At 36.1% G+C, this 13,269-nt stretch overlaps 2 protein-coding genes across 2 annotated transcripts in view; one reads left to right on the top strand and one right to left on the bottom strand.

The window, feature by feature from the left end:
- ERBB2_1 (Receptor tyrosine-protein kinase erbB-2) overlaps positions 1 to 10,084 on the bottom strand; it is a gene marked incomplete at its 5' end in the record, with an annotated part of 118,466 nt that extends 108,382 nt beyond the window's left edge. Inside the window, 5 exons of the mRNA XM_012943434.3 lie at positions 7,980 to 8,135; positions 9,550 to 9,759; positions 9,796 to 9,927; positions 9,959 to 10,012; positions 10,048 to 10,084. Coding sequence (XP_012798888.2) covers positions 7,980 to 8,135; positions 9,550 to 9,759; positions 9,796 to 9,927; positions 9,959 to 10,012; positions 10,048 to 10,084 — 589 coding nt within the window. The remainder of the gene's footprint in view (positions 1 to 7,979; positions 8,136 to 9,549; positions 9,760 to 9,795; positions 9,928 to 9,958; positions 10,013 to 10,047) is intronic.
- Positions 4,143 to 5,082, top strand: MS3_00003327 (uncharacterized protein). Its single transcript, XM_051211087.1, has one exon. The coding sequence runs from the start codon at positions 4,475 to 4,477 to the stop codon at positions 4,871 to 4,873; it is 399 nt and encodes a 132-aa protein (XP_051071122.1). The 5' UTR covers positions 4,143 to 4,474; the 3' UTR covers positions 4,874 to 5,082.
- Positions 10,085 to 13,269: the final 3,185 nt, after the last annotated feature.

The raw sequence follows: 13,269 nt of genomic DNA, 5'->3' as shown, positions 1-13,269 counted from the left end.
GTTAGAAGAGATGAATGGAATTCAATATCGGTTATTTTGTTTGTTTGCTTTTTTACTGATTCAAACAAGCTTTTTCCTGTATGATTAACTAATATAACATTTTACAGTATCATTATCCACTTCACTGACTTTAACATCGTGTTACTTTTACCGAATAGCACAAACAATTCTAATTCATCGTTCATTTAATGTAACTATAATTAGGAAACTGAAATGTTCATGTAATCAAACTTATCATAAAATACATGGATATTTGTATTGTGATAAAATATGTAAAACTGGTGCATACTGATGTACAACCATTTATTCTCACTGATCAACTACTTTTACAAGGTGATAAGATTTCGAAATAAATGCATAAGAAAATTACTCACTTCTAAAACCTGATATATACATCCACAAGATTAAAATCAACTATGTGATAATCAAATATTTATATAAAACTTAAAGTTAGACTGCAGAATGCCTACTGATGATCATAATATGTTTCACAGGTTGAAATCATGAGTCGATTGAAGCTAGACCACCATGGAAAACCTGGAAGCACTGGACGGCCGTTTCGTTGCTTCCACGTTTTCCATGGTGATCTAGCTTCAATCGACTCATGATTTCAACCTGTGAAATTTCTAAAACTCTCCACAAAAACCATTCTCATAATATGTTTATTAATGCTGATTAATATGAACAGTAAATAGATAAGTCTTGCACCAATTCTCTACACTATAGTTCATTACCTTACTTACTTACTTACTTACTTACGCCTGTTACTCCTCGTGAAGGAGCATAGGCCGCTCACCAGTATTCTCCGACCAACCCTGTCCTGGGCAATCCTTTCTAGCTCCGTCCAGTTCCTATTCATCCTTTTCATATCTGCTTCTATTATCCGACGTAATGTGATCTCTGGCCTTCCTCTTTTCCGCTTCCCTTCAGCATTCCAAGTTACGGCTTGTCTCGTGATGCAGTTTGATGATTTGCGTAATGTATGTCCTATCCATTTCCATCGTCTTTTCCTAATTTCTTCTTCAGCTGGAAGTTGGTTTGTTCTCTCCCACAGAAGGCTATTGCTGATGGTATCCGGCCAATGGATGTTGAGTATCTTGCGTAGACAGCTATTTATAAATACTTGTACTTTCTTGATTGTGGTTGTTGTAGTTCTCCAAGTTTCAGCTCCATACAGTAGAACTGCCTTGACGTTCGTATTGAAGATTCTCACTTTGATATTGGTTGAAATTTGTTTTGAGTTCCATATGTTTTTCAATTGTAGGGATGCGACCCTTGCTTTGCCGATCCTCGCCTTTACGTCTGCATCTGAACCTCCTTGTTCATCGATGATGCTTCCCAGGTATGTGAAGGATTCTACATCTTCCAGAGTTTCGCCACCAAGAGTGATTGGATTGCTGTTTTCCGCTTTGAATTTGAGGACCTTAGTTTTCCCTTTGTGTATGCTGAGGCCTACTGATGCAGAGACTGCTGCTACACTGGCTGTCTTCATCTGCATCTGTTCGTGTGTACGTGATAGGAGGGCTAGGCCATCTGCGAAGTCCAAATCGTCTAGTTGATTCTGAGCTGTCCATTGTATTCCGTGTTTTCCTTCAGATGTCGAGGTCTTCATAATCCAGTCGACCACCAGAAGAAAGAGGAAGGGAGAGAGTAGACAGCCTTGTCTGACTCCGGTCCTTACTTGGAATGCATCTGTCAGCTGTCCTCCATGCACTATGAGTTCCGGATAATATTGACAATCTTCTCAGGAACTCCGTAGTGTCGAAGAAGTTTCCATAATGTCCTCCTATCTACACTGTCGAATGCCTTTTCATAATCAATGAAGTTGATGTACAGTGACGAGTTCCACTTAATTGGTTGTTCGACGATGATCCGTAGTGTCGCAATTTGGTCTGTGCACGACCGATCCTTACGGAATCCAGCTTGTTGATCTCGAAGTTGGGCGTCTACTGCATCCTTCATTCGGTCCAGCAACACTCTGTTGAAGACTTCCCCTGGTATTGACAGTAGTGTGATGCCTCTGTAGTTTTCACATTTGCTCAGGTCTCCTTTCTTTGGAATCTTGATGAGGTGTCCTTCTTTCCAGTCCATCGGCACTTGTTCCTCCTCCCAAATCTTTTTGAATAGAAGATAAAGCATGCTTGTGGTTGTTTCGATGTCTGATTTCAGTGCTTCAGCTGGTATGTTGTCGGGTCCTGCTGCTTTCCCGTTCTTGATTTGTCTGACGGCCATTTTAATTTCTTCCGTCGTTGGTGGGTTGACATCTATACGAAGATCTATGTGTGCTGCTTCGATGCCCAGTGGATTCATTGGAGCCGGCCTATTCAGGAGTTCCTCGAAGTATTCTTCCCATCTGTTACGCTGTTGTTGAATTTCGGTGATTGGCTTGCCTTCTTTGTCTTTGATCGGCCTCTCTAGTTTACTGTATTTCCCTGCTAGTTTCTTCGTTGTATCGTAAAGTTGTTTCATATTTCCTTCCCTTGCAGCTTTTTCCGCCGTCGTTGCTAGTTCTTCCATGTATTTCTTCTTGTCGGATCTAATGCTCCTCTTCACTTGTTTGTTTGCTTCTATGTATTCAGCTTGTGCTTGGACTTTTCCTGCTCGTGTTCGGCTGTTGTTTATTGCTGCCTTCTTGTTCTTCCTTTCTTTGATCTTGTCCAGTGTTTCTGTAGAGATCCATTCCTTATGATGGTATTTCTTTAGACCCAGAACCTCTTGACACGTTGAAGTTAATGCTTCCTTGATGCCTTTCCAGTTGTCCTCCATACTAGTTTCTTCTTCTTTCAGTAGATCTTGTAAGGCTTGGAACCTGTTGTTGAGAGCTATCTTGAATTCATTGAGTTTGTCAGTATCTCGAAGGAAGGCTGTGTTGAACCTTTGTATTGCTGTTTGTTCAGTTGTCCAGTTCTTTTTTAGCTTCAGTTTTAAATTGGCCACAACTAGGTAGTGATCTGAAGCTATGTCAGCACCTCTCCTGGTTCTCACATCTTCCATTGCCCTTCGGAATTTTTTGTTGATGCAAATATGATCTATCTGGTTCTCTGTGATGTGGTCCGGTGAGATCCATGTGGCCTTGTGTATACGCTTGTGTGGAAATATTGTGCCCCCTATGACCAATTTGTTGAATGCACATAGATTTGCGAATCTTCCTCCATTTTCGTTTCTTTCTCCCAGTCCATGTCGTCCCATAATATCTTCGTATCCAGTGTTGTCTATCCCGACTTTGGCATTTAGATCTCCCATCAGAATAGTTAGGTCCTTTCAAAGATAATGAATAAATATATGACTGTTGACTTGTATAGTCCTTATGTCCATAGAATTCAAACAATCTTGTTAAAATGGCGATTATGCTAAACGACTTCACGTTGGTATGCGCTTGCCTTATTGCTGGATGTTCAAATATGACCTGTATAGTACCAATCATCAGTAAGGCATGTTTTTACCATTGAAAGAACTGGTAATACTTCAGGAACTTCCACTCTGTGACCCAATAGTATGATTTAATTTTCCTAACGAAGATAATGAAATTCTTGACTTCAATGTTAAATGATACCTGAAGGAGCAACGATTATGTTTATGTTTAAGATAGGTATCACTGGTCAGCTCATACAAACTCAAAACACCTATCAGGAAAATCCTGATAAAAACTAATGACCAAAGAAACGATAAATCATTCATGAACTGACACACACTAATCCATAAACACCTGTGATACCACAGATTGAAAGAGAAAGGTGAATTAGCTCTCCATTTTTTTCAACGATAAGAATTCCTGATGCAATTTTAGATGAAAAAAATTGGGGTATTTAGGACACCAGTTTACGTTTGAAAGCAAAAAAGAAAAATTATTTTAATATAAATAATCTGTCACACAAACTGTAAAAATACAAAAGTGATCCCCAATAATTGTTGAGGTTACTCTACTTTACCAAACTGAGGCGTAAAGTTAGGGTATTCAATCTCGAATAGTTTGAAACAGATAATCAGATAAAACAAAGGCATAAACGTTTAAAACTAGACTTGAATAAGCTTTTTTAAACTGAAACTCTTGTTGCGAATGTCAACAAACTGTTGTTAACGTAACAGTAATATGATGCACGCATTTCAAATATATATATATATATATATCACTGAAATAACGAAAACGCAGCTGTTCCAATAAATCCCATCACTGTTTTCAAATCTAAAAGTGTACAACCTTTTGGAAAGACTATGAAATCAGTTTTGCTTGGACCGATGAAGTTAGATATATTTTCACTTGGTTGCCATATAAGATAAATCCATAACTTCGATTACGCTTGTGTTGGGGATGATTGATAAAATGTTGTTGACTACTACTACTTGAGCCAAAAGAATCGAAACATAAGAATCAAAAAGCATTCATATTATTTTCAGAATAATTAAATGACGCCTCCTCAAAACGATCCTTTATATTGAATCAACTTATCCAGTTTCTAATGACAATGTACCAGATATGGGTTCTGATAATAATGCACATAATTTTGATGAAATTTCTTACAAAAATGAGGAAAATATATCGGCTGAGTCAAATGATGGTCAAAGATCTAATGTAATTTTGTTTGATGTTGATTTTCCTAATGACCCATCATCCGCTGATGAGATTCTTAATGAATTTGAAAATAATGCTTCAGAAGAACCAAACTCTGACCTCAAATCAAAAATCGTTCATTACCATCTAGTCATTTCTAGTGGATTCTACACTCAATGCGGGAAACATGTTTTAAATAAAGTCGAATTAATTGTAACTTGGGGATATGAGGACCCAACACGATTTTGCGGGGGAGGATGGACGCGGAAAAATTTTAAAATCCGGACACCAACTCCGGATCTTCAAAAAAAAGGGAGGTATTAGGATATTCGGATAAATATATCAATAATTATCATGTTAAGTCTAATGGTGTCCTTGGACGTTAAATGGACATTCCCTATTGGTCAGTATTTATTTCACTTGTTAAATATTGTACAAATGTTGTTTTCTATTTTATGGTACGAAGTGGTTTGTTTGATTGGTATATAAACAGAGTATGTCTGAAATATAATGATTCATATCTCAGAGGCTGAGACTTGTGTTCTGGACTCAACTGGCTGGGCTAGACAGCGAAGCAGGGCCAATCAGGACTCTAGGTCGTTCGTACGTGTTTTTCGTGCCATTGATCCGATCGATAATACGCTTCACTCTTATCTGCAGTCACACGTCACAACATCTATTCAAGACAGCGAGGTATATTAAACTGATGCTGTAGACCAGCTACCCTAACCATGGGCTAAAAATCACCTCAATCTAGTTATTACAAGTTCAAAAGTTACGTAACCAATGTTCGGATATTCACGTTAACCAGAGCTTGTCTACTCATGTGTAATAACCGAATCATGTGAAACGAAAGTGAATGATTGTATGGCTTGAAACGTTTCGAGGAAATCAAAGCTTCATAACCATAGCTGCCGTAAGATTTTCTGCATAGGTTTAAAAAAGTCTGATATTGTAAACTCTTTAAAGATACGTGAGTTTCTTTTACGTGATTCACTGGTATATCCCTAAATTTAATGGACCTTTCTTCAAACAAGCTTGTACAAATCAGATTCTGGCAACAGAAGGGGTACTGCATATTACATGTAAATGGATATATGATATTAAATGGTTAGAAGTAGTTTGGAGGAAACCCTTGACTTTAACCAGTTTAATATGAACAAAGGTTAACAATCTGCCGGTGCATTTGGTTAAATTAAGAGGGGTAATATTTAGAGGACAACATTTTGTCATCAACACTCTTCGATACTTTATGATATTTAGATAAACACTGACTTATGATAAGACAAATAGTTACAGTCTAACCAAATGTAACAACTTAGTGAATATTCATCCTTAATTTTGTGACAAAAGTTCCTACTAAATGTTATTTTTTACATACGTATTATCCCTCACACCTAACTCTGCTTATGATTCTTTTGTTTATGGAGTCTGCAATTAGGTCAATAATGCTGTAAAGTGATAGATCGTACTGGAAATTATAAGCGGCTAAAGAAATAATATCATCGTTTTTAGACCACGCTAACCTTATTTTAACATAGAAAGACTAAGTTATGCTGATCCTAGAGAATGCTTTTCAAAAATACAGTTGTTTTGTTGATGGTAACTGCAACAATTTAAAAGTGACTTCTGTTATTCATGATAATTGTCCATAAATTAGTAAACTTTGAAAGAATCCTTTTGACCTAACGTAAAACGTAATATTTTTTGACATTCCATCAAGTAATCACTTATTTCTTTGGAAATTATTTCCTCTCAAAATGCCCGTTACATCGAATATCATTAAACTGAAAATTTTGGTTCGATCAAAGTGGTCAAGGGATAGGTAGCGGTATCATTGTCGAAATAAAGACTTCAACTTTTGTTTTCCTCAATAACTTAAGTCTTCTTAATTAAGGTTAATATTTTACCGATGTTTGCGAGTTAATAGAAGTAATGTTTTGTTTATGAATCAGCTTATGTGAAACCAAGCTAACTGTGGCTAAACAATCGCGAAATAATTTTGATGTCCTGCAGGGGCTTTGCATTCCACATCTATCGGTTCAACTACATAAAATTAGTATTCTAAGGATGAAGATCACATAGCTTCGTTAAACCATAGTAACATTTGTATAATGTGATCCAAATGATAATAAGAATGCTAAAGGGGTTAATAAATATATTTATATGACCGAATGTGAAACTGAATTCACAAACGAGAATCGTGGGAGCTCCAAAGTCAAAGATTGTAGATGCTAGAATAAAAGACGTACCAAGAAGCACTGAAAAAACTTATAAGTTACCAATCCGTCCGTCGCACTGTATTTCAAAGCAATCACAAGTGTACGTGAAATATACACCCTGGACAAACCCAAAAAAATGTAATCTGAACCAGAAACGTCCAATTCCATGCGTTTGCTTAATGAATGGTTCATGCAATATCAAGATAAGAGACAAGTTTATATATAAAAGGAAAATTATTAAAAAACGACAAAACCTTTGGTATTTTAATTTTTATCTAATACTGTTTACTCTTAATCATTCCAGTATACAATATAAATGGACTGCTTCATGCACAACAGTGTCGAGAGATATTGAAATTTAAACAAAATGTGCAGCTATATGAGCGAAATTTATTCACCAGGTTTGAAAAAATGTTGTTTTGGACAATTCGAATGAGGATGAAAGTTGAACTCACATGATTCTTCAATTATCCAAAGTTCGTTCTAAGTAACCTAATCTCTTGTGAAAGCTTAAAACTATACATTCGCTCAAAGGGATGAAGATCGGGTTTTGTCAGCGGTTTTATCACAATAACAAGATTTTTAAGGATAATGGTAGCCAAAACCACGAATGGCTGAAATATCAAAATTCTGTCACAAAATTTGTTTAGGTTGCTCTGACATATCATTTTTCACCAAACATTTTAATAATTACTTCAGAATGTTTAACCAAATTTATGCTTACAAGCCGATGAGCCTTGAAATCACGATTTATAAGACCTGTGCATTTAGGCTTAAGATTTGGTGTGCAAAAAAATATAATAATAAAATATTTTCAACCCATATTTGTTTTTTCTAAAGAAACATGATTAAAATTATGTACTGTAAAATAAAATTGTGTAATTGCAGGCAAAACCAAAAACAGACTTTCAGATATGAAATATTTTTGATTCCTCAGGTAAACATCATTCAAATCACTCTGTATGATTAGCAAGCATTACCTACCGTCAGTGTATTTTCGTATAGCTGGGAAAATTAAAGCAACAAAAGCGGTGAAGATACAGTTGAGAATCATATTGAAATACTTATCCAAGTAAAATAAAAATCTGTTGTAAAACTGATAGGTTACAACGCAACAATAGGCAATAATATTCTGATTTTATCATACAGTCGTCAAGCAACATGCCAATCAACAATCATAGGTAAATAAAAAGGTACATTGCACTCACCAATATCACAACCGGCGTGAGAAACTGTCTTTTCTTTTCTATCAGGTATAAACATCTGCTTACTGTTGTCTTCAAAAATCTGTACCCAATCAACCGTGAAACCAAAGTTGCACAAAAACTGATTATTTAGCGCCACAATATCGTTGCGTTGAATGGCTGAAACGGATAGAAAACAACAAATGTCATTTAAGCAATAAAATTATTGCCTTGAGACCTATGCTGTCGAATATGTTTCAGAAGAGATCTAACTAAACGAAGTGTTTTTGTAAATAGTTAGCCATAATTATGCATCCCTTGTCTACAGATATTCTGTTCCTCAATTAAAACGGTGTGACTACCAGGGTTTGTAGCTTATTATGATGAAAACGTTCGAAAACAATATGCTTTGGTTTTTCCTTCCCTCAAATAAGGTTCGATGATACTGCTTTTATATCTGCCATAGGAATAAAGTCCTATCATAAAAAGCTATCAATACAGAACTTGGCAGTTTCAGTAGAGAACTTGTCTTGTTTATTACTGTACGCTTCTCTTTTGGCCAGTGGTTACGAACCAAATTTAGGTGAGACTTTAATTTATGGACGAACCAACCAGGTAAATATGTAAGATAACAAGTCTCAAAATTTGGTGCGAAATCTACCTAGCCATTTGGCTAAATAGAGTTTTGACATTAAAGCTGATGTCAATTCGGGGCGAAAACCCTAAATCTAATTCCCAAGCCTAACCGTTAACTGTAAATTATAATTATAACTCCTCACGCTGGTTTATTACCCTCATTTGATTCTAGTTATAAATGTCACAATAAGATCTAAGAAAATGTGGAGTGTTAAAAAAGAGTGACCAAGCAAGAGGACGACCATTATTTTTAGGGTAATAGCAGTAAATGTAACCCAACAGGCCACAAATTAATACAATCCAGTGTCAGTCAGGAAGTAAGTACTTTTAACCAACGGCAATCAGTATGACGTTTTAAGTTTTAGTTTCCATCCCAGAGTTTTTAAATATGAGAATTAATTTCTGCAACTTAGATATTTTAGAGAGTGTGTCATACTGACCATTAACTACAAATTAGGCATGAAAAAGTGCAAACGGTGATTAAAATAAGCTTCAATACAAAACATAACATAAACTTCATTTCTGTAATACTAATACATATTTAATAGTAAAGGCAAGTACTTTGAATAGAGCTAAGTGTGCAAATATACGAAGGAAAGAAAAATAAGCAGAGAGGGTACTTCAGATTCAATATATTTTCAAATAAGCATACAAGTAAAAGTATTAACTTCACTCATTTTGTTTACTTTGCAAGTCTTTAACTCTTAACACCTGCCTTTTTTTCAATGTACGTGTGAAAAATTCAGAGGCTCCTAGTAATTGTGAATTTATCAGAACAAAATGGTTTATCTTAAGTAAATTCTTCACTTTATTTGACTTGTATCCTCGTCTTGGATTTCGAACACAAATTAGTGGAAAACTCAAGTTAGATTCACGTAGACACAAGGAGTAGAAATATCATCAGCATGGTAAAGGCGTATGCATAAAATAACAAACACACTTTAAACAAAATTCTTACCCGTCAAACTCCGCAAATCTAGGATTTCAAGACTGTTTCGATTAATGACAAGTGCAGCACTAGTATTCATGATACGATATCCTGGTTCGCCACGAATAACTTTCAAAGAAGGTAATGATATCGTTTTAACGCTGTTTTGACCAATGTACACATAACCAGACACATCTTCAATCTTTTCAAGAAAAGAAAGATCAGGATCGGATCCATTTTCTACTTAATCAAACACTAGTCAATATGGTACCATACCAAGTTTCTCTAGACCACATATAACCAAATTCCCGATTATGTGGGTACAACCCCCGTACAAAAACTTGATGTATGTTAGCTGTATATGTTTTGGATTAGGCTTTCCGCAGTCTCTCTCCCAAACACGACAGGCTAAAGATATCAAATTAAAAACTTCACAGACCTTTAATCCATGGGTACTCAGAAATGGAAAATTTTAAGGACCAGCAATTAAGAGCTAAAAATCTGTATTACTGAGGAAAGATGAAATACCGAAAATAAAAACCAAAGTCGGTGATAAAAAATTCATTTAAGAATTATCCTGTCGAACATCCCATTAACTTTTGAAAACGTGCCAAACACTATTAACCTACAGGGTTGGCAAAATTAATGCACTCAAACCCAACAAGTAACCGCAATATATCTTTATTATCTTTGTCACAGGCTCGTATACGCCGATTAGTTTTTTTTGAGATCGTTACATGTTGTTTTCATACAGTTTCAGGTAATTCACAATGTTCAACTGTTATAACCAAGCCATTCAACTGCACCAATTCTAGTCAGTTTGATAATTATTCGTGAATTCCCATACATTATTGTTTTCAATGAGCGATTATGTCTCAGAAATGAAAGGATCCTGGGTACTAAGAGCTGTCACACTACTAAGCAGGTGGGTGGGTTGATTTTAATGTGAAAATAACAAAGTGATAATTCGAATGCTAAGGTGATTGTTTCAGGAATGAACGAATACGTTGGTTAACTGGTAATGCAGACATTGTGAGAAGATGGACTTGAAATAACAAGAGGGAAAGCGAAAATGATAATGATTCTAGTGGTCCCATGTGTTAGAGTCTATCCTCGTAAGATTTTTGTTTTTGACTTATCAACCACTTGGTTACCCGTCTCTGTATTTGTCCTAATAGATTTATATCTCTTCAGAATAGAGGAGACGCAAGGACACTATGCACTTCAAATTAATGCCGTGCGTATGTCTCAAACAGTTTTAGGAACAACTGTGAGATGTTGTTGTCTTAGCATAAAGTTGAAAGTTCAGTCCAACTTTGGATGCATCCCTCACACAGTTGAGACGGTTTCCTAGCTCTTAGTGGTTCAACGGGCGAGATGAAAATCAGGAGAGTCAACTGAGAGGGAATTTCCATAGGGAGCGTAAAGGCTTTATATCAAATGAGGTAGTATATTCATAACATGACATTTCTACGGGTTAAGCTTTAATCAATTGAAAGCTGCTTATTCCTCTATTTCTGTAATGTCTTTTTGAAAGTAAAATGAGTCCCATATCGCTGTTTACAAACTTCCAGATATCTGCGTCGTCTGTAAAAATCAACTCAGTCGAGTCAATTACATCTAACAGGTCGTTATTAAAGATCATGAATAGGAGTGGATGTAAGATTGATTCTTGTGAAACTCTTGATATTGAAACTATCCAATCCCTTGCACTCCACTTACTTTGATACGAAACACACTGTTCTCTATGTAGTTTCAGATTCACGTAGGCAGTAAAACAGAGAGAGATCTCTTTGCAACCTTCTCTATTAAAAGTATATATTGTATTGTAGCAAAAGCATTCACGAAATTATCGTCAGGCTGAACAAGTGAGTTGATTATTTCTTTGAGATCTGGATATAAGTAGTTCGAGTGCATCTTCAGTTACGGAGAAAAATTATTCTTACTATGTTTCCCCTTGAAAATGGAACACAAAGTAATTTTGTTATTCATGGATGTGATGAAGGAGTATTACTTAAAGTACCTAAGAGGTCTCCCCTTCAAAGATTTTGCAGTTGATGCTATCTCTATAGCATATTCAAACAGCAAAACGCTTGGTGGGATTTTTATGCAACTTTTGTCGTGTCTTATCTCGATGGGATTTTTTTAATGTACGAATAACTTCTGTAGCGTATCAATGATCTATTAAAGTGGAGAGGATTGTGAACTGCATGATGCATCATGGTAGTATTCTTCTTGTCTTTTCATACTGCACTAGGTGTAAACTAAGGGCTTCTCTGCAATCTGAGTACGATATATTTTTCAGTCGGGTTGCCTTCTCATTTACTTATTTCCAACTCACTCCAAGTAAACCGTTTTTTCTCAAGGTATGAGGACACAACTCAAGAGCCTTTTCCAAGGTCAAATGTCAGGCAAAAATAGTAAACAACTTCAAATAATTGCAAAGTCAAGCTACCGAGTGTTCTAGATAGGGCCTCATGAGTGAGTACCGATTATTCACTGCAGAACGCGAGTGAAAAAGGATACTTGAGGAAGTTCTTTTGAATGGTGGAAAGTGTAATATCGGGATTCTTCAGAAATTATCCAATGAATAGAGTATGATTGGTGACCATTAGTATCCTGCATTTATTAGGAGGTTTCTAATGCTCTAGTAATAATAATAATAAATATTCCTAGATAAGAATATGTAAAATGAGGCATGTCATTTTACAGACAAGATCAAACTGTGACATATGCTACAGGTTTTACGTTAAAAAGTTACTTAAATACGTTGGTATGCTGTAAGACTAGTTTGCTGCGTAAACAGAGGATAACTTTTCATACATCGGAATATTAATGATAGTAAGACTTTAATGTTCAATGTGAGATTTGATGGGGGTTACGTTGCGACAAGCTATTGGTGGTCGAGAATGAATGGGATTTAAGTCCAGAGCAGTCGTTTGAAGATGACAACTTTAACGTATCATTTTGCGCTTTTTGGTAGCCATAGCAGGTGAATTCCGGAAGTATTATTGGTGGTGTAGGACGAAATCATAAGTTCCACATATATATTCGGTTCGTAATGAAAACCCTGAACCTGATTCCTAACCTTAACCATCAACTGCAAATCATAATCCTTATTTCTCACGGTGGCTTATAGTCGTCATTTAGTCCCGGCTAGTAGGGTCACTTTAGAGTCGCTCCAAGTTTGTCCGCAAATTATAATCCCATCATGTTTTCATTTGTGATGGAACAATAAAGGTATGGTCACTAAGACTCATTCTCTTTCATTAGATCAACTTCTAAGCAAGTATGTTTCACCAGGTTCAAGAAAACAAGCCACAGTATGTCGTTGAATTGAAATGGTTTAAGAGAACTGAAAGTTTGTGATTGTGTATTTTAAAAATCATTAGGAAAACAGTTTTCGAACACTGACTGGCATTTTTTGGTCAAATTTATTACAACTCGTCTTTATTTTATAACTTTTAAAAGTCATGAGTGAACTCCTGTTTGGCGTAATTATCCAGTTTTGACTGCAGGTTACATACACGGGTCAAGGAGGTACTCAGCACAAGATTAGCATCAATGGTCCAAATGTTTGTGGACGGAATAGAAGAAGCTTTCGCTTGACAGGCTTCTGTGTCTAGTAGCAGTGGATCACCAACAAAAGGAACTCACAACTATTTAGGTAGTCTAAGCTTCCTATGATCGAACATAGTTGAGCGGCACTCACTGGGTTAGCAAGTTTTCTGACTATGAACTGGTGGGCGA

Source organism: Schistosoma haematobium, chromosome ZW (assembly GCF_000699445.3).
Source record: "Schistosoma haematobium chromosome ZW, whole genome shotgun sequence".
Classification (NCBI taxonomy): domain Eukaryota; kingdom Metazoa; phylum Platyhelminthes; class Trematoda; order Strigeidida; family Schistosomatidae; genus Schistosoma; species Schistosoma haematobium.
The sequence above is the reverse complement of the archived record's forward strand: the minus strand, read 5'-3'. Positions and strand labels throughout refer to the sequence as shown.

Bases quoted from the DNA above. Each gene is read 5' to 3' on its own strand.
- MS3_00003327 (XM_051211087.1), top strand. From the start codon at position 4,475: ATGGGTTCTGATAATAATGCACATAATTTTGATGAAATTTCTTACAAA.